The 21,494-nt window shown below is 42.6% G+C and overlaps 2 protein-coding genes across 5 annotated transcripts; both read left to right on the top strand.

Annotated features, from left to right (window-relative positions):
* The first annotated feature begins 321 nt into the window (after positions 1-321).
* On the top strand, positions 322-10,475 carry rnf144b (ring finger protein 144B). 4 transcript variants are annotated; one of them, XM_084472100.1, is made up of 10 exons: positions 322-583; positions 1,856-1,938; positions 2,289-2,332; positions 2,875-3,259; positions 5,636-5,740; positions 6,565-6,625; positions 7,139-7,358; positions 7,544-7,688; positions 8,078-8,167; positions 9,068-10,475. In XM_084472100.1, exons 4-10 carry the CDS (start codon positions 2,996-2,998, stop codon positions 9,269-9,271), a joined length of 1,089 nt encoding a protein of 362 aa, XP_084328226.1. In that variant the 5' UTR covers positions 322-583; positions 1,856-1,938; positions 2,289-2,332; positions 2,875-2,995; the 3' UTR covers positions 9,272-10,475. The 4 variants fall into 4 exon arrangements, with proteins under 4 accessions (XP_084328226.1, XP_084328225.1, XP_084328224.1 ...); XM_084472099.1 differs by lacking the exon at positions 2,289-2,332; XM_084472098.1 differs by lacking the exons at positions 1,856-1,938; positions 2,289-2,332.
* LOC311351938 (uncharacterized protein) lies at positions 9,850-21,206 on the top strand. Its single transcript, XM_084472097.1, has 15 exons — positions 9,850-9,961; positions 10,646-10,790; positions 11,043-11,119; positions 11,221-11,293; positions 11,436-11,548; positions 13,800-13,825; positions 17,808-17,945; positions 18,274-18,383; positions 18,488-18,583; positions 18,689-18,772; positions 18,885-19,011; positions 19,187-19,292; positions 19,884-20,066; positions 20,461-20,535; positions 20,649-21,206. The coding sequence occupies exons 2-15, from the start codon at positions 10,763-10,765 to the stop codon at positions 20,703-20,705; spliced, it is 1,293 nt and encodes a 430-aa protein (XP_084328223.1). The 5' UTR covers positions 9,850-9,961; positions 10,646-10,762; the 3' UTR covers positions 20,706-21,206.
* The last annotated feature ends 288 nt before the right edge of the window (positions 21,207-21,494 follow it).

Genomic DNA, 21,494 nt, shown 5'->3' with positions numbered 1-21,494 from the left:
ACGAGTTTTTGAGTTTTTTTTTATTATTAGCATATTTTCATATTGATACCTCCTCGAGGAACAAAATTATTACGTTTATGAGGAAAAAATTGCATAAATTGTAGTTATATATATAATACTTTCAAGCGGTTTAATTCGGAGTGCACTGCTAAAAGAAAAGCACAAACATGTCCTATGCATGTGTTGACGCCATGTGTTGATAACAGATGCACTGAAACTCCGCAGGAGGGCAGTAATGAGTCTATTGCGTGAGAAATCAATGCGAGACATTGCTTCCTGGGAAAGCAGTGAAGCACCGAAGGCAACACAGGCGCAGAGCAGACCTGAATAAACGGGCACGTATGTCTGTTCAAAATATACACAGGCTACGAATGGTTTCGGTGTTACATACCAACGACAATATGGGCAATTTGACAACCTTTCAACCAGCAAGAAGAAAGACGGGAGCAAATGGCATAGCGCAGCAACAGCAGGGATTGTCTGTATAGTAGACCTTTATCAACAGATGTGTCTGTGTCATAGTATAAGCACTGCGGCTGTGCAACCGGGAAGAGAGAGCTACACATAGTGCTTATCCACCAAGGTAGGATTTGTCTTCTATGCTACTTTAACGTGTCATTGCCTCCTCACATATGCAATTTAATCCCAATGTCGTTTTTCTCTTGAGTCTGAAGGGTTTTGTGCATGCGCCACTTCATTTTCTGACCTAGCCCTACGTCTATGCAACCTTGAGGATGCAGACGTGTCTGGTTTCGACCAACATCACTTTGCTACAATAAACACTAGTCCTGTCTGCGGGCTGGTATTTGATTGGGTGGAATATATTCCTGATCGTGAAAGTAAATTTACTTGAGGGGCACGTGAACACATAGCCACAAATCCTAAAGCCACACAAGTCCTGCTTGTTCTCCTCCAGCACCGTATGTTCTAGCCGTTTTTATGCAGAAGAAGCAGCAGTAGCCCTCACTGCGTTGTTCTGGTTCCGCGTGTTTTCCCTGCGAGATTGACAAGCGTCTCCCCTGCGTGATTGACATGCGCCTCTCCTGCGTGATTGACATGCGTCTTCCCTGCGTGTTTGGCATGTCTTACCTGCGTGTTGTCAGGTGTGTTCAGTTTGATCGAAGCGCGTGCGGGTAGACAACAACAGTTTTATTTAGAAGGCGGCCGTGATCGTTGAACGGCTGGTAACGAAGCAGACCATGGCAAGGGGAAGCACCACTAACTGGATGAGTCTTTTTGGATACGCCTTCGAGGTAGATTTGCGGAAATGTTTTTAATTGTTTCTCATTGTAGCCCTCGCGCAATGTCAGGGCATGATAGCACGGTTGTGCATTTGGGGAAATACATTACACAGTATTGTTACTACCGAAATCCTTGTAGGGAGGTAGGGCTCGGATCCGGGCACAAGAGAAACATTGTACGCCGTCTAGCTACTAGCCAAGTGGGTTTGTATATATGTTTTTGTAACACATATTTGTCTTATATGTTCCATAAAGAATCAACAACGCACAATTGATCAGCACTCAATGTAAATTTAGGAGAGTTGGTGTCTATATTGATTGAACCATTGGTAAAAGTTTAAAAGCAACCTTTAAACAACGCAATGGAAAACTATCCTGCGTGTGTGACAATCTGTGATGCAGCATGTCTGAGCCAGTCAGGGAAAAACACACTGGAATGTCAGTTTCCTAGGCGATCCTGTTTTATATGGAACCCACTGTTTCCTTCAATACTAATCCTTTCCAATCCCAGATTATGGTTTTATAATTTCTCATGCCTTCAGGGATTGGATAGAACCAAAGAGAGGATCATATTTGGTTGACCCCCACCCCCTCCCCCTCCCCCTCCCACCCAGGAGCTCTTTGACACCAGATCAGGCCAGATACATCCTCTACTCACCTGGCCCACGTGGATGTCTTGCTGTTGAATTCAACAGAGGTACAGACCGACCGCAACTCCAATATGGAAATGATTCCGTTTAGACTAATGTTGACTTTGGGAGAACTAAACAAAAGTGGTTGCACTTTGCCACAGGGAGCAATGGGGTTATACGAGCTATGGCAAGATTAGATCCTTGTGATAGGCCCGGTTTATTTTCATAATTGCTATTCCTGTTCCAATACTGAATGTACACAAGTGTAGCAAGCAGCTACCTTTTAGAGCAGTTAGAAATACAGAAATAAAGACAGAACGTGGTCGCTCAAGCCTGACTCCTCTATTTGGTAAACTGGTGCCGTCGTATTCATATACAACCTGTGGTCTTTGTTTTGTCATTTTGGAATACTAAGAGACGTCATTTTTTGCTGAGCAACACACCGGCTCTGCAGACTTGGTAAATAACATCTCATGTTGTGCCTTGGGAAGGATTTGGGGAAAAAAAAATTGAACTGAACCTTAAGCCTTAATGGTACGCACTCTTACCTGGTGAACCACCAGAGCGTCCCATTAGTGTATTTTTCTTACGGTGATATGACCAGATAAATACATATTTCTTCCATAAATAACACATGATATAACCTTTTGACTTCATCGACCACACCTTTGGTCAACAGAGATTCAGACAGAGCAGAGAGCAGGTTCATTATAATGCGACTCATTATGTCATGAGTCTGTTTTGCTTTAGAAAGTGACCACGTCACTAGAAGCTGTGTGACTGGGGTCCTGTGACTAAGACGGAAGGATCCAGTCAAATAGAAACCGTGCCTGAAAGATTTTTTGTTAGTATTTTGCTTGTTAGTAATTTGCTTGTATTTGTTGATGGTTGTTATGAATGGTGTTGCAACTTCAGTATCTTTATTAAGAGAACAGAGATCACATGTACAGTATGTGTTTCAAACAGGAAATGTAAAAAAATGCATGACTCTCTCCTCTCAGGAACATGGAGGCCCTCGCCACCCTTGCCCCCCAGCAGAGGGGCTGAAATCAACCCCCACAACCAGCACCGGGCTGAACTGACCGACCACCCCCTCCGCCTCGCCCCACCACCACCACCACCATGTCTGCCGGGAGTCCCGCCATGGCCCAGCCAGCCACAGGGGACTCCAGCCAGGTCACAGCCGAGGCCGGTGGGACGCCCCCCCATTCCAGTCCCGGGGGGACACCCCCCCGACCCAGCTCCGGTGGGACGCCCCCCCGGCCCAGCCCTGCTGGCACGCCCCCCCGGCCCAGCCCCGGTGTCCACTGCAAGCTGTGCCTTAGCGAGCAGCCCCCGGCAGCCACCCACAGACTGGACTCCTGCAGCTGTGTCTTCTGCACCGCCGTACGTACAAACGCACCAGGCTCTGCTGCCATATCACACCCTAGTACCCACTGTGGTGGGATCCAAGGGTTTCTGGAGAAACCCCAGTCACTGGCTGAAAATCCCCCTGTTTAGAGGCTGAACCTAAGCGAGTCCCATCCGATATTTAATCTAGAAATGTCATTCAAGCCCGTACCTCTTTGGGACTCTGTTACACTATAACTATTTCATGAACATTCCAAAGTCTAATTCCTATGGTAAAGATGAGGTCTTACAGGATATGTTGTATTACCTGTATAGCTTGTTTGTTGGGTTTGACTACTTTAGCAAGGGTGGTTGAGCACAAGAGAAAACACGGATGACTTCTGTCCAAGTCCTTTTTCGAGACTGGACTTATTTACTTGGTTGTGTGATGTTGTTATGATTTGGGCGCCTATCTGCTCTGGAAGGGAGCTTTTACGTTATCAATGTACACTTGTTTTCCCTCGATTCCCAACCTTTTATTTGGGACATCATGTGGGTGTATTGCCAATATATTGCTTTTACATAATTTCTTTATAATTCAGAAAGTGGCAGACTTTGTGGGCCATTATTAGGGCTGAAATACTCCCTCATGCATTTGCATTCAACAATGATTTCATTCTTTATTACAGGATTATAACAATGCCATGCATTTGAACCATGTTCAACACCAAGACCCACTCCACCAAGTTTTCACCCACAGTTCTTGCCCTCTACTCACATGAAAGGTTTCCCTGAGTCAGGAAGTCTGCAACTAGCCCGGTCCCTTCTAGGGTTGGCTCTCCCTAGGCCTCGGGTGTTGTTATTGGTTGTAACAATCTCTTCCGTTATTGGGGGAGGATTTTCCTCAGTGTCAGCAGTGGGCAGTGTTACACCTAGGCGTTGCCTGATATGCAACGTTTACACTTACATTTACGCTTCCTTCAGGAAGCCCGCCTAGTAACCTCTTTTCCGCTGGGGTAGTGCTAGTACCCGCATGTATGGTGCTAGTCCCCACAGGTGTAGTGCTAGTACCCGCATGTGTGGTGCTAGTACCCACAGATGTAGCGCTAGTACCCACAGGTGTGGTGCTAGTCCCCACAGGTGTAGTGCTAGTCCCCACAGGTGTAGTGCTAATACCTACAGGTGTAGTGCTAATACCTACAGGTGTAGTGCTAGTACCCACAGGTGTGGTGCTAGTACCGACAGGTGTAGTGCAAGTACCCACAGGTGATGTTAGTGGTGCATACTCTACTTTACCCTCTCCTACTCTCCCATGCCCCACTCTACCCTAACCCACCATCAAACCTACTTTGTACTCCCAACGTATCTCGTCATGGGCTTTACTCTTCCCTACATTACAATACCATACCCTTCTACCTCTCCTCTCCTCTAAAACCACCATCTGACGCACCCCTTTTCTGCATTATGGACTCCAACCATCAGTATGACTTGAGTACCTCTTCATCGACACCAAACTATAAATGTCTTGTGAACTGATATTATGCTATTATTATGTAAGTAAGCATCATTATTAATATTGTCTGGGCCTTGGTGTTTAAAAGGGGGGAATCTCAGGCACACTATTAACACACACTATTATTCAGCAATATAAATAATCTCATACAAATGTGAAAGAATACTGCGTAGTAAATTTCCGGCTGCTAAATTGTTGCTCTTGCACACGTTCCACTTGGGGTAGGTGACATGGGTACAGGTTTTTTGTAGCCTACTCCACTCTTTCATAACCTACTCCATCGTACACCTCTCCTTAAGCTTCTCTACGTCATCATACAATCTATGCAAAGTTGGAAACCTGGAATTTTTCTGCCCAAAATGACCTGTCATACAATGTTGCTTTGTTCACCTACAATAACATCTGAACCACAATGTTGGTTGTCTTTCTCCAAGTATGAGGGCACACCCACCCAGAGCATCGTAGGTATGCAGGAAGTGAGACTAAACATCTTATCAGAGGTTTCTATTGTTTATCAAGCTGCTGGCCACATACGCAGGAGGTCAGAGGATTTATGAGGCTCTGCTTGTCACATTTTTGTGGGTTTGTGGGAGTGATGATTACAGGAAAACCCATGTACTGTATTTGATATGACATATTCAACACTAGACTGATTTTATTAAACCTTCTCCAGTGACTCTGATTACAGAATAAATTCAAAATTGGGGTTGTTGAGTTCCTGAAAACTGTCCATTCTTTCGCAACATCCAACTTTCTGTCATGACCGCAGCTCAAGACAATCAAATGTATTTCACAACAGATCATCAGATTGCTGTGCTTGACAGTCTCACACACACACACACACACACACACACACACACACACACACACACACACACACACCCCCTAATGCCGCTGTTGTTTCCCCTGTGCTGGTCCAGTGTCTGCAGCAGTATGTAGGGCTGGCGGTTATGGAGGGCGGGGGCGCAGCAGTCACCTGCCCAGACATGGCCTGTCACAGGACTGGAGTACTACTGGACTCTGAGGTGAGGGTGTGCTTTTAAAAAAAAAAAAGCTTCTGTAGATCAGGTCAGAAAACAACTACCCTGTAAGAGCACAGCTGTTATTTCCCAATAAAAGCACTGGAATGTTTTGTTGTGTGCGGGCAAAGTTTCTTCTCTTCTCATCTTTTAGGTGTGAGGGAATGAATTGTATAGTAGTTTCCCCCACCCCCTTTTACTTGTTTGACGGGGAGAGTGTGGTTACTACACATGCAACTGTTTGACAACAAGGCAAGGGAACTCCAACGGAAATTCAAAATGTTTGCACTGCACTACTTGAAGGTTAAATGAAATGTTGCGGCATCTGTTGGCCCCAGAAGAGATATTTGAGAGGGGGAATACCTGCGGGTGTTTACTTGGAGCAGTGTTGCAGAAGCAGTCCACTGCATTTATTATGGACACACTTTCCATTGCCTATCTCTAACCAGAGATGTCTTCTAACCTTGACAATATATCTACCCATAGTGGAAGCACTATTTGGAGTATATTTAACATTTGGCCCGCTAAAGTTTTCAATGTGAACTTAGTAAAGACTATTTTTGGAATCTAGATTCTAGTGAATGCTGGGTATTTGGCTCCCAGTGATGCCTAACCACTACCTGCTCCTTGATGACGTGATGCATTTAAATGTAGTTCTAAATAACTAAAAGTGGCTGACATAGAAATTATGTTCATCAAACCTTGGCTAATGCTTTTTAGCTAATTGCTTTTTTTTTCTACATAAAGAACACAGCTCTCTGGCCAAATTTGTTACATATAATTAATTAAATTATTATTTTTTATTATATTTTTCTTCTCTGTGATTGCAGATCGCTAGTTTGGTCACTGGCGAACAATTGGAGCTGTACCAGCGTCTAAAGTTTGAGAGAGGTAGGTGTTGGCCTAAGAAGAGCACTGACCAATAGTGGTCTATGTCCTGTCCACCCCAGCCATTGATAGGCCTTACATCAATGGCTGGAAGTCTGTCACATAAATACCCAAATAATAAATCAACCACTAGACATATCTATACATGAATACTACATTGACCTCCAGCTTGGTTGTTGTATGCTTTAAACATAGTATTTTTTTGTGCTGAGGAATGGCATTGCATCTTTGTCTACAAGTGGCAATAGCAGTGTACTTGAGGGACCGGAAAATCCTGTGTCAACATCTCTGAATTAGATTTCATTGTTTGTTTACCTCGGCTATATTGCTCTTTCCCTATAGTCGAGTAATAAAACACTGTGTATCCACAAACAGTAATTGTTCAGGCAGGCCATCAATCACGACACCTTCATTCGATATTGGACTTGGAATAAACAGTAAGGCATACTAGTCTATTGGCAATGGGAAAAGATTAAAGTCCATTTTTGTGTGTGTGTGGCTCTCTCTCTCTCTCAGGTGTGAAGCTGGACCCCAGCAGGGCCTGGTGTCCGGTGCTGGAGTGCCAGGCCGTGTGCAGCCTGAGCCCCAGCACCACCGAGGGCGTGCCCACCTCCGTGCCCTGCCCCACCTGCCAGACCGTCTTCTGCTCCACCTGCAGGGGGCCGTGGGGGGGCCACGACCACAGCTGCTCCGAGACTCAGCCCATAATGTCTGCTTCCTCCTCCCCCAAGAGCAGGCAGGGCCCCTCCCACCACAGCTACAGTGTGTGTGTGTGTGTGTGTGTGTGTGTGTGTGTGTGTGTGTGTGTGTGTGTGTGTGTGTGTGTGTGTGTGTGTGTGTGTGTGTGTGTGTGTGTGTGCGTACATACACACGGCTCCGCTGTCCATATTGTGTAGTACTCAACCCTCTCTCCGCCCCCAGGGAGCGCACCAGCAGCGACTGTGACACGGCCATAAAGCAGTGTCCCATGTGTGACATCTACATCGAAAGGAACCAGGGCTGTGCCCAGATGTTATGCAAGAGCTGCAAGCACACCTTCTGCTGGTACTGCCTGCAGAACCTGGACGTGAGTCCCACACCTGCTCATTACCCTGCCTCTCAACACTTTGGTCGTACATTTTGCCAACATATAATCGACATGCAATATTTCAGGTTTTTTTTTTTGTTATCATTATGCTTTCATGATCAAGATTATCATCACTTAATTATATCAAAGTATTGGCAAATGATGATGACATCATGTGGGACAAGTCAGTCTAAGGTGAATTTCATTTAAATGAGTCTGCTTACACATCAGAATTCAGGATGTCTGTTGTCTATCTGTTGTTTTTTATTAACTGAGTACCACGTTACATTACAATTCATCCGTTTCCTGATGATATGAAACACCTCAAACCAAAGGCAGGCCAACTCCATCTCATCCTGGACACCTTGCCTTTTATCTTGAAACTGCAGGGTGACATCTTCCTGCGGCACTATGACAAGGGGCCATGCAGAAACAAGCTGGGCCACTCCAGAGCATCAGTCATGTGGAACAGAACACAGGTAAGAGCTTCTCCCAGCATGCCTCCCTGCCATGAGGCCACCGGGTAGTATTGACTGGCAACACACCAGCAGTGTCTGATGTGGTCCCATGTCTTGTATTGTTAGCTGCCTGGCTAACGAGGACAATGCTACAGTGATTATTAACCCACATCACTGAGATCTTAAGGAATATACATGTGGTTGCTCTAGTCTGCTATATCAACTAAGGACATAGAAGTAAGAGAACGTATAAGTTAACATTGACTTTTGAGTTGTTTAGGGTTTTCTGTATCAACTTCAGCGTAATCACATTTAGAGAGAGCAATTGTCGTGTTCTACTCATTAAAGTAAACTCAGTCTGGAATTAGTGCTTTGGGAAGATGTCAGCTGTTGACCAAATCAGTTTTTATCGTTTCCATGACTACATATACTCTACTATCCTCGTAGTCCTCCTTTTTTATTACAAAAATTCCCAAGTGTTTATAAGACCTCAACTGGTTTTAGCCAGAATACTTGACTACTCATTCAGCAAACAGGACCTATAAAGTGTTTGTAATCCGCTTGTCTCAAATTCCCTTACTTTCCCACTTAAGCTTCCTCCAGGATACTCGATTAGAAAGACCTTTGGGAGGCATTGTATAAATCTATGTGTTTATGAAACGAGTGACCCATTTCCGTTTCTATGATGGGATGATATGATGATTTCACTTGGGCGTCTATCCAATAATCTGCAGCAATCACCGCATAGCATCCGCCTTCATGTGTAAATTTTTATTTATTGCTTTTTTCATTATAGCGTTTCGGGCAACAATGATCTACTCGCACCTGGTTTTAACTTCCTGTGCATGTGTCAAACAGGGATAGACTGAGCACCACGGGCTAATATGATCCCCTCACTTGTATGAATGTCATTCCTTCCAGGTGGTGGGGATCCTGGTGGGAGTGAGTCTCATTGCACTGGTGACATCTCCTCTCCTGCTGCTCGTGTCTCCGTGCATCCTCTGCTGCGTCTGCAAGCCCTGCGACGCCGGCCAGAAGCTGAGGAAGAGGAAGAGGAAGAAGAAACAGAAGCCAGGGGAAGAGCGGGAGATGGACCTCAGCCAGGCGGACTCCTCTACATCATAGCAGAGCGTCTTCCTTCTGCTTGGACGGTTGGAAGAAGGAGAGTGGGCAAAAAAGACACACAAACCAGGACATGATGTCATGTTCAGATATAAATGTTAAACAGAGTGATGGACGTTGATGAGCGGAGGTCTTGTGTGTTAGCTGCAGAAATGCAAGGTTTTTTCAGCGGTTCCCTGCAAGGAGACTATCGAACTACTGTTGAACTGTTTTTGAGAAGTGCCCAGTGGAATAACAGACTTCAGGAGTCCGGAATGAGGAAGAGTATTTCTGAGCTGTGCTGCTAGTGGGTCCAGGGACAAAAGCAAAGATGCCACCATTTCTTCCTTGGTGTGTAAGAACAAAGCTCTTAAAACGATTTCACATGGACAGCACATTTTTTTCTTGCTATGAAACACACACAAAACACAGAAACTAGAAGCCTAACTGATTAGTTTCAGTTCATAGGATTAAAGGAGGGGCTTGGTAGCTTCATACATCATGTGATTCACAAACCTCACTTCCTGTTTCATTTTGGTTCCGATGTCACAAAATTAAAATGGATGTCATAAAAACGGAGTAGACAAAGAAGACGAGGCACCCACACGCCCAGTTCAGTACACAGTCCTGACTCCACCCTTGTGTGTGAAATGTCATCATGGCCAAACCAGTCGTGTTGAAGGTTCTATTTAGTGCCTCTCTCTACAGTGCCTGGTATTTAGTCGTTAAGTTTTTGCCTTTCATTCAATGTTCTTTATCTTATGCAATATGTTTAAACATTGTTGTTCATAGCGAGGAACAGCTGTTAAGTTGATGCTGGGACCCATGTCCTGAAACCATGCAAAACATCCTTCCATAGTTGTGAGAAGGTGTGTGTGTGTGTGTGTGTGTGTGTGTGTGTGTGTGTGTGTGTGTGTGTGTGTGTGTGTGTGTGTGTGTGTGTGTGTGTGTGTGTGTGTGTGTGTGTGTGTGTGTGTGTGTGTGCGCCGTGCGTTCTGTGCTGCAGAATTGCAATAGGGCTTTAATGGTGCACAGGGGTATACTCTGCTGTAAATGTTTGTTTTCACCTGGCATGTGTCAGACCAAAGGCTCTAAAAAATTGATGTGTGTTATTTATGGGTAATGTAAGTACGGTGTCCTATTATTGTTTCTACTTTTTTGTTGGTTTAATTTTGTCAGTACGATTTTGTAAAGCATAATTGTAATTTAAATAAACATGTTAAACATGTTTACTTAATGTGTTCTCTATACTTGCATCACATTTTGTGGTTCATATCCTTCCTCTAAAAACTCCAATGAATCGACTACTTCTTCATTTCTGACGTAGCAAATGTGCAAAGATGGATATTGACATTCTTTCCTGCCTAAGTCAGAAATTGTGTGGCACTTTGAAAACAGAGGGCGCTTAGTGACACCAGGTGGCTGCGGACAGGATTGCAGTTTTTTGGTTGCCGAGGAAGACGACAACTAGCACGTACAACTCCACAACATTACTTCGAAGTTACGCAGATTAACATGGCAACCGAAAAGGAATATTTCAAGGGTAATGGCCTTAACCACCGATAAACTGCGACATTGTGAAAAGTCTTCCTTTTAATGTGTATCTGGGTAGGCATTTTCTGCAGAAAGTCTTTTTTGCAGAGCGATTGAAATGAAAACACATGGAGTTATTGGACTCTGTCCCCTCCATTTCCTGCTGTCTGTTATCTTTTGCATGCTTAATGTTGTGTATTTCATACAAGATATCCACTTTCATTGCTTTAAAATAATTCGATTATTTGACTGTCTCACGCAGGTATTTCCAAAATCCCTTACTTGCCTAGCGCTGGACCTCATGACGTCATGTGCTTTAAGCAATACAATGCTCAGGAGGTAGGGGGCATCACAGCCTATATAAACATTGAAATGTAAACACCTTACGCTTCCAATTGAAGACATGTCGATATACAGTGCTCCTGATTTACTCTGTTTAGGTGCTGCTGGGCAGAAAGATGGAAGACTGGTTGAGATTCTCAGTCTGTTACTGGCATTCCTTCTGCGGAACTGGTACACACACACACACACACGCGCACGCACACGCACAATAAATGTGTGTGTACACAGTATTGCTCCATCAGGCCAAAGCATTACACCTAATATAAAGCATAATGAAATTAGGCGACTTGCCGGTTCTCTTTTTCTCCATCAGGTGCGGACCCTTTTGGTTCCCAAACCCTGCATAGACCCTGGAACCAGGGAACCCCAATGGAATCCGCCAGGAATCGTCTCAATGCGGCCTTCGAGTTCTTCACCAAGCTAGGGGTCAGTGAAATGGCTGCCATTGAATTTGAGTATATGTAAATTGTGTGTATCCTCCTGAGTCACCAGAGGGGTATTCCATCAACCAAGCTAAGCTTTCTCATAGGCTGTGTTGCACCAACATGGATTAACTCTTAAACTGGATTAAATCAAGGTTTAACTGTTAACCGTGTTGCACCAAACTTTAAACCTAGTTTCAACGTAGTTTAATATTAATGCTGATTATATTTAACCCTTTGGTAATCTTAACCTGGTTTAATGGTTATATTTAAACCACCTCTGGAGGAGGTTTATGTTAGGTTTATCACAGTTTTCTTGACAACATGGCTGTATATCTTCGCTGAATGGGGTTAGAGTAAAGAGTTAATCGCAGGAAAATTAGAGATAGGTTAAACCCAATTTAAATTTATGAAAATAGTTTTCACAGCTGCAGGATCATATCAATGATTTTCTTTGACCTGAGCTACCATGTTGGGGGAACCCAGCTAGAGGGTCCGTAATCATTGGTGGTCCTCCGCCAGTTTGAAACATCCGCCTCCTCTCTCCTGCCGCGTCCTTTTTTGCCTTTGCATTGTAATTCAAGGCCGACCTGGGCTGTGCCACTTAGGCAGGAGCCACTCATTTTCTCCCCTCTGTAAATATAGACTTGGACGCTGTAAATAAAAGCAACAAGTTAATCATTTATTCACGAGAGAGCTGGTGAATACATTGTGGTCCATCTTTATCAAGCATACATCGTAATTTTGTTCACATTTCGCCAGAATCCATCATCGCAGACACTGAACACAAACTAATCCTATTTTAATCCTTGTTTAAACTAGTTTAACTAATCCAGGGTTAAAACTAAGATGTGCAACGCGTCTCTGATTAATTATAAACCAGTTTAAACCTAGATTTGCTAACCCTAGATTAACCCTAAACCAGGATTAATTTAATCCATGTTGGTGCAACCCAGCCTTAGCCTCGCTTCTTTCAGCTAGAGTTGCGTTCCATTAACGTGACTTAAGGGAATCTCCACTAAGTAACCATGGCAACTTATCCGACCAAACTAACCTGAGGGGTATTCCATCAACCAGGCTAAGCGCAAAGCCGGGCTTATTTAGCTTAGCCGGGCTTCTTTCAGCTAGTGTTGCGTTCCATGAACGTGACTTAAGGGAATCTCCGCTAAGTAACCATGGCAATTTATCCGACCAAACTAACCTGGTCGGGAGCAGGTTAACTGTCAGGCTAACTTGAGCGGTGTTTCAGAGAAATCCATCTGTCAGCAACAATTGTACCATCAGAAGGTTCCGCCAAGCCTAGTCCTCACAATTTTGTCATAAATGTACATGAAGTACAAACAGCGTATATTTTCACTAAGGGTCTAAGATTAAATGATGCAAATGAAATAATTCAATGAATTGCTATCTATTATTACTGTGGCTATTTTTTCAACACATTTTTACACAAATCTATGTATTATCGCGTAATCTGGAATCAGCGGCTGGGTGAATGGTCTAGCACTTGCCCTGTGATAGGCGCGACCCGAGTTTGCGTCCAGAGTATGTCATAGTATTCTTGGCGTTGGCTTCATTTTGTAATTCCCTTTATTAATTTTATTAATTCCCTAATTAAGAATATTCAAAGAAATGGAAAATAAATGGCATGAAAAGTTATTTGATTTCTCTAGTAATCCTTCCTATATTACTAATTGTGTGGGGATAGAACCCCGGACGACCGGGTGCAAGTCTGACACGTTAACTCGAGACTATCTCCCTGCTTTCAAATCCATGGTCAATATTAAATTAAAATATGTTACGCTTAATACTACTTATGCATTCAACAGATCGCCGATTTTTGTGCCAGGCAGCCTCCCTGTTTCTATTAATGGTTACGGTGTTCCCTTTTTGAGTTAGCCTATTATATGCTTGTACTCCTCATAGACCTCCACAAGCAGCTTCTGTTCGCCGCTGGAAAAGATCCCACTTGGTCCTTTTCGGACATTTGATCCATGATTCGACATTCACGGTTATGGGTTGGTTACATATCTTGTGAATGCGCGTAATCCAGGATAACGTTAGCCTGGCTTGAACTAACCCGAGCAAGGCGCGGCTGAACTGCGTTGATGGAACGGCTTAAGCCTTAAGTGGAAGTTGGCACTAGTTCTAACCGGATTTAATCAACTAAGCGCCACTTTCGTTGCGACTTTGATGGAATACCCTTCAGGTCATCATGTCATCTCATCATATGTGTTTATTGTTTTTTGTTTTGACAGGTGAAATATTACACCTTTCATGACAGGTAAAGTAAATGAGAACTCTTTGTGCTTTTGTTTGGATTGAGGTTTGAACATCATATTCTAATTGTCTTGGGCACTGCCTGCAGGCAAAAGTGTTAACTTGTTGCTTCCTCATTGACTTAGTGTATAATGATGATTCAACCATTGTGAGGATTCACAACTTTAATTCATTTAAGAATATCACAAATATAAGTTTTTGTTAAAATGACAACCAAAAACCTTTTGCTTAGTTATATTTTCATATTGTGATCATCTTCATTATAACTATCCATATTCTTCTTCTTATTATTATTATTTTAATTTCAAGCTAACCGTTTAAATGACCGGGAGCAGTGTGCGAAATACCCTTCAATATTCGGGGGGGTCCCCATCTCCCGATTGTTGCGCAATATCTATCTAAAATTTTCTCATGCAGTAGGCCTATAGCATACTTAGCAGACATCAAGGCGCAAAGTCAAAGTACTTTGTGGGCGGTTCAATGGTGCTGTTGCTATTATGACGGCGAGATAAATTAGCTTTGTGCCTGGCGCAAATCTAAAATGGGTTGGGCTGAAACCCGTAGGTGTGTTAAACCAATGAGAGTGGAATCTCCCATCCCCTTTAAGAGCCAGCGCATTTTGACTTGACGAGTTGATTTTTGACAGCGCATTTGCAGTCTCCGCAGAGACAGGTGCATGACCACATGAATTTCAAACTTCAAATGGCTCAGTTTATGGCCAAATAATAGGCATAATTAACACATGTAATAGCGTTTTCTTCTCCAACTTCAGAAACACTGATTCGTCATGTAGGCCTAAATTGCGGCAAAGACAACTTAAAACATCCGGACGCATTCCTCGATGGCCGCAACTGTGGGTCTATTTAATGATATGCGGCAATACATTAACAAACATTGTTTGTTACCAGTATTGTATACATTATCGTTGTTGACTTGTGTTCATAATATGCATGTGTCCCCCTGTTAATATACATCACCATGGACTGCATTATGCGTTACGTGTTTAATTTGCGTGTGTTTAGACAGATGGGCGTGCACACACACACGCACCAAGCATCACCCACATTCATTCATTCTTTTAAACACTCACTCGCGGTAAAACAATGTTTTCTTACGATCAAATACTCATCAATCCTAAAAGTAATGGGCTTGTACACAATGTCTGGGTCAAGAACATATGTGTTTGCTGTACGGTGTTTGCAGATGCATTGATTCTTTCCCAAATCATTTAACCAATCATTTACCCTAAAACTAGATTTTGTTTTGGAAGCCTGGAATATACTTTGCTCGAATGTATTATTGTTATTATTATAATTTTAACGCATGACATAGCCTACTATACTTCATTCATGTTCATTCATGCAGCCCTATGGAAAAAAAGTTTCCACAATCCACACGCTATTTCTATGCAGTTTCACACGTATGAATAATCTTGGACATCATAATATTGAAATCAGGTTAATAGTTTGCATGTTTGTGCTGTGTTAGGCATGCAAACTGGTTTGGGGTAAAAAGACGCATTAGGGGGTTCCAGGGTTATACTCCGGGGAGTTAAATTTATTATTATTATTTTTTTAATTATTAAAAAAAAAATTATATATAAAAAAAGATATATATGAAAAAAATTCTAAAAAAATAATTATATTAAAAAATTTATATAATAAAAAAATAATAATAATAATAATAAATATCATTTAAAATAAAAAATACAAAAAATAAAAATAAAAAATCTAACATGCGTGCGCATGTTTTTTTTTTTTTGGACCTGCGCATGCAGGTTTTTTTTTTTGGACCTGTGCGCATGTTTTTTTTTTACCTTTTTTTTTGGACGTGCATGCAGGTAAAAAAAAAAACATGCGTGCAGGTCAAAAAAAAACGCGCGCAGGTCCAAAAAAAAACATATATATTTTTTAGATAATTAAAAAAAATTATATACATTTTTTTTATCATTATTTAAAAAAAAAATTTAATTCTTTTTTTTACTTCTAAAATTAAGGATTTTTTTTTCACAAATAAAAAATAATTGACCTGCGCGCATGTTTTTTTTTACCTGCGCGCAAATAAACGTGAAACAACTTTATTTATCTTATAACCAAGTCTCATATAAAAAAGAAATATGGCCTTGCTTTTTCTTTGCAGAAAAATAAAAAATTGCAAAAACACCAATGATGATTCATAATTTTTGTCAATCAGGTGCTTATTAGTTTTCTGGGGAACAGTCAGCCTCCTATCAACTATCAATCATTAAAACAAAGTCCTCATCTTCAATCATTGGGACTGCTAATCCTGTGTGTACAATGCATTTTGCTCTGGCGTCCTCCTTGGTCTGTTGTTCTGGGATGCACTAGCTTTATTTGCACTCACGCCTTCTGTACCTGTGAGGTAGAATGGAGGGGGGTCCGATTTTTCTGTCTCATCCACTCCCGTCTCTCACTCAAACATACGCGCACACACAGCTCCAAGTTGTCTCTATACTATATTTCTGCTCCTTTCTCCCGTCATAAGAACATTACTGTATGTAACCGTGGCTATCTGTTGCGTGGCTTTCCCACTAAGATAGTTTTCTTTATAAAACATTAGTATTCATTTTTAGTGTTTCTCATGTCACAGAAACCACAGTGAATCCTGTGTTTCTGTGCCCCGCTGTGGTGTCGACAGCACAGAGCTCCGGTACCGTTACAGGACAGCGGTGGTTTCTTTCAGCTTGTATTGTAATCCAATTTTAGCAAAAACACACATAACATTAGCTTGAAAGAAAAAAACTAAGTATGCACAGTTTTAAGTATGCACATGAATTTCGGGATGACTGAAGTTGGTTGTGTTTTAACCGGTGATTGTTGCGGCAAACTGTTTACAAAGGGACACTTGCTTGCAACGCAGCAAGCGCCTGCTAGTTGACCTGCCGGGCGGGATGATCAGTACTTCCCCACATAAAGAGCTTAGTTCTGATTCTATCGCTTCCCAAATCGTCCTGCTTACATTTTCGTCTCGTTTTTATTCGTTAACGAAAGTGTCAAAAGATTTTGTTGTAGTTTTTGTCATCCTAAATTGATTTTTATTTAGTTATCGTCTTGTTTTCGTCAGACTGTAGACCCCCCCCCTCCCCACCCCCAATGTTTTCTCAATGGATCTCCACAAATCACACAAGTAGCCAATTTTGTTAAAAAAACGGCGAATTTCACCGAAAGGTGACTAGTTTGCATGCCTGTGTGTATAGCCTACATGTGTGTAAGAGTAGGCTATGTTGTAGTTCCGACCTTCCATGGCACGTAAAAATAGCAAAAACAACTGCGCTATCCGCTATAGACCAGGTATTTTTCGGTCAGTGGCGCAATTGCATTGGCGCATTTTTTAGATCACTAAAATAGCACCAAGTATCATTTGCGCCGGAACACGCCCCTGCTTTTCGCCGACACGCCTCTCCAGGCGCAAGTGTAGTGGTGCCTGGTTGCTGCGGGAGAAAATCAGCTTTGCGCCGGGTGCAAACTAGCAACGACGCATGCGTCGGTGTAGAAAGTCAATTGCACCGGGCGCAAGATAGGGCCCTTCTTCTGTTTGGCGCACATGGCTAATTTGCATATGCGCACAGGACTGGCTGGCTCCGCTTGGCAAAAAATAGAACATATTTGTGAATAAATGTTTAAAATTCTGAATACTAGACATGGTGAGCTTAAACACATTTAAATGACCATTAGTGACAATAAAAAAAAATATATAATAATTTTGATGAAATTTGAGACCCCCTTCAAATTTTGCTTTTGAGGCTTTCAGGGGGTCTCATGGGTTAATCGGGCCCCTCCCCCCCCCGTATTTCGCACACTGACCGGGGGAGTGAACCCCCCTCCCGGGTAGAATAATAGTTAATTACAATTAAAATCATTATAACAAATTATTTTGGAAAAAAAACTGATTGATTTGATAATTCAATTGCAGTGGACCATCACATTCAGGTGCCTGTGGTGAGGACCCATGTTTCCCCTCTGCAGAGACATGGCCCCTGAGGGCTCCACTCTGGAGGAGAGCAACAGGAACCTGGACCAGCTGACAGACCTGGCCCTGCAGCTGCAGGCCCAGACCGGAGTCCAGGTGCTGTGGGTCACCTGCAACCTCTTCGCTCACCCGAGGTCAGCTGGGGTTATAGACACTCACCAACTGGGGCAGTGCTGTAGTGGGTTACATAGCAGTGGAGTGATCCTCCTGGTCCAAACCCTAATTTAAAAATGTAGTTTAACATGGAAATATGGACTCAAATGGCCTTCTATAGATTAAATGCATGCTATTGCATGGGTTAATTGTTACTGGCAGGTTTTTGTTCCGATGTTGCTGGATGAGATGACTCCCTGTCTAGGTTAAACACAATGCTTTTGCATACACAACCTAACTACAGTGTAAAATGTACAATTCCAGTACCAAAGCGTATGTTTACATTGAGCATCTGCAATTGTTTGACAGGTACATGAATGGTGCCGCCACCAACCCTGACTGTCATGTTGTGGCATATGCCGGGGCACAAGTGAAGAAAGGCCTAGACGTTGCCAAGAAGCTGGGGGCAGAGAATTTTGGTAGAAGAGATTAAGAACATACATTACACACTGTACACATTTTCCTCAGTTATAAATTTTCAAGTTAGTTGAGTTCTTCACTCAAATATTTTTCATCATTTCAGTATTTTGGGGAGGCCGTGAGGGCTTCTATTCCATTCTCAACACCGATGTAGCCGCTGAACTGAAGCACATGGCCAACTTCTTCAAAATGGCTGTCAGTAAGTATGGGGACTAATCAGATCTTATTCTCTCTGTGAAATTGCTTAATCTTGTCGTATTCATGCATTTGGGCAATGTCTGTGCCACTGTGATTTTGTTCTCAGGGTACAAAGAAAAGATTGGACTTAAGTGTCAATTCCTGATTGAGCCGAAGCCCAAAGAGCCTTGCAAGCACCAGTACGACTACGGTACGGCTGCTCCATTTACTAAAGCAAGAAGACAAATTTACTGATTGGAGCTTGCATGTATTCAAAAATAAACATGGCATTAAACATCCCATGTTTTTTAACGTTCACCAAGATGCCATGAGTGTCATAGGATTTTTGAAACACTATGGACTGGACAACCACTTCAAGCTGAACATTGAGCCCAACCACACCACCTTGGCAGGCCACTCTTATGAACATGACATCGTCATGGCCTCTGCGTAAGATGCCCTTTATTGTCCCCAAGAAATGTCTCGCCTGTACTGAATGTAAACCAGAGAAACAGCATGTATTTATTTTTCATTGGGTTTGAGTATGCCTACAAAAGCAATCAGCTTTTTCGTTTGAGCGCCCTATTGGCTGTGTCTCTTCTGTCTCTGCTTCCATGTGGACCAGTTTTGGCATGCTGGGATCGGTTGACTCTAATACCGGCAGCCCAGACTTGGGCTGGGACACTGACCAGTTCCCTATGGACACCAAAAACACCACTCTGGTCATGAAGGTGAGACAAGCCATTGGATTAAGAGGAAAAACCCAGAGCAGTAGGATGCTGATAAGTTCACAGTGCAGTCCCGTTGTTTCTGGTGGGTAAGGCATAATTTGCTAGCCTGACATCGCCAGAGCAATTAGTAAATGTGTATAAGTCTGGAACCTCTCAGTACATTTTCGACTTCCGAGGGGATGAAAATACATCACTATAATGTTTACATTTGTCAACCGATTGTTTGACAAATTGTTCTTGTTTATTCAAGGGTTTATGATCAATGTGTATAGGAAAATTCAAAAAAGCACATAAAATATATATATAAAATATATATAATATGATTTTATATGAATATACAACTTATTGAAATCAGTTAAGAAATGTAAACGCCATAGTTCCTTTTAGCCATAAAGAAATGCAGCTCCCTTCCCTGTATTTGTTTACAGCCCAGCATGTCGCCAGTCCAACATAGCAGCGACATTGACGTTCGCTTCAACGGCCGACGCTTGTCTAATATGTCGATGCATTAAAGTAGCAGACCCCTAATTAGTGTAATGAGCGACCCCTGTGTTTGTCCTGTGATGACTCCTCTGTGAAAATGGTCTCCAGGCAGTCATTGAACAAGGTGGCCTGCAACCAGGAGGGCTCAACTTTGATGCCAAGGTGCGGCGAGAGTCCACGGACCTGGAGGACCTGTTTATCGCTCACATCGGCGCCATGGACACCTTCGCCAGGGGCCTGCGCAACGCCGTGTGGCTCATGGAGGAAGGCCTCCTTCCTGGCATGGTGAAGGTACGACCGCCAGGGATGTTATCCGCCCGTTACCTTAGTAACGGGAGGACAGGATCTCAAATTAAAGTATCACAAAAGGATGTATCCATTACACACTTACAAATATCGTGTCCTGAAAATGTCAACAAGTTTATTAATAGTTTATTAAGTTCATTAATATACATCTCAATGTCAGCCGATAGCTCAGTCTTGGAAAGACTCAGGATTGTAGGGGAACGGTCTGAATTTACTGATTTTGCCTCTAATTATGTTTAATTATGAGTTTATTAGCTGACTTTGAGATGTATATACCTAGTAGTATATTACAGTTATAGCCAATTATGTATTTCTGTTGTCTGACTTATTATGTCATCCACCGCTAAAGGGATAATAACTAACGTGCTAACTCCAACAGGAGCGCTACTCGAGCTTCGCCCAGGGCCTCGGACTGACAGTGGAGGAGGGCACTGCCACTTTAGAGGACATGGAGGTGAGGGGCAGGCCCAGAGGTCCTTTGTACACATTACACCCTGGATAACATTATACACTATTTATCATTCCAGAACTAATGCTTCTTATCGTGTTGTATTGTCTTATCCCCAGGCTTTCATCAAACAGAATGGGGAACCAAGTCACATCTGGGAAGCAAGAAAAATATGAATCCATCTTTAACCATTATATTTAATATTGGTATTATAGTTTGTATATTGGACACATATTCCAGTATAAAGTATTCAGTGGACAATTGCCATTTTGTGTCCTGTTTTATGCAGGTGACTAATCCATGGATTATGCTATAGTATTTCTTTCACTTCAGTAACCTAAGAATGACTGTTTAGCTTGGTAGGCTAGATTCAGGATATTGTGCACAGTGGTGGAAACCATGTCAACTGGGGGGCTGGGTTGGGCCCAGTTAAAGGGTTAGTCCTCTATTGTTCTCTTAGTTTTACCCACTGCATTGCAGTAATTAAGAAACCACAAAACAAACTTAAATACTACTTAACATCGCACAGAACAGTGTTATATATCATGTATAGTCCTACATAAACATTTGTTAATCGTTGTTTACGTTTTGAAATGCACATAAAAATGCATCGATAATAAAAGATAAGCTATGCTGTCGAACTGGCAAAAGCATAATTTGCTATCAATAAAAATAAGTAAGACAAAAAGGCTAAACTTTTGAAGTTATTAATGTTACATCATGGCAAAGTGTTGTATCACCGTATGAAACCTGCACTTTGACGGTGACGTCACATCATACTACTGGCCGGCCAGCCAGCTGTCCAATCAGTGGCCGGGGGTTTTCCCGCTGCCAATAGCGCCGTCCTATCCGAGGATAGCGTGAGCTCTGCTCACTAACACGTCGTCTGTAATTGGACAGTGAGTGTGTGGAGAAGGTGGGAGATACAAAACATCAAATCCCAATTTAGCCGGCGTCCTAATTTG

Source organism: Micromesistius poutassou (genome assembly GCF_964030765.1).
Source record: "Micromesistius poutassou genome assembly, chromosome: 8".
NCBI classification, from domain to species: domain Eukaryota; kingdom Metazoa; phylum Chordata; class Actinopteri; order Gadiformes; family Gadidae; genus Micromesistius; species Micromesistius poutassou.
Note: the sequence above shows the minus strand (reverse complement) of the source record. Positions and strands in the feature narration are given on the sequence as shown.

Coding starts and splice junctions, on each gene's coding strand:
- rnf144b (XM_084472098.1), top strand. CDS start 2,996: ATGTCTGCCGGGAGTCCCGCCATGGCCCAGCCAGCCACAGGGGACTCC. Junction 3,260..5,635: donor GCTGTGTCTTCTGCACCGCC/GTACGTACAAAC, acceptor GTGCTGGTCCAG/TGTCTGCAGCAGTATGTAGG. Junction 7,359..7,543: donor TCCTCCTCCCCCAAGAGCAG/GCAGGGCCCCTC, acceptor CTCCGCCCCCAG/GGAGCGCACCAGCAGCGACT.
- LOC311351938 (XM_084472097.1), top strand. CDS start 10,763: ATGGCAACCGAAAAGGAATATTTCAAGG. Junction 11,294..11,435: donor GCATTCCTTCTGCGGAACTG/GTACACACACAC, acceptor TTTCTCCATCAG/GTGCGGACCCTTTTGGTTCC. Junction 18,384..18,487: donor GCTGGGGGCAGAGAATTTTG/GTAGAAGAGATT, acceptor TCATCATTTCAG/TATTTTGGGGAGGCCGTGAG.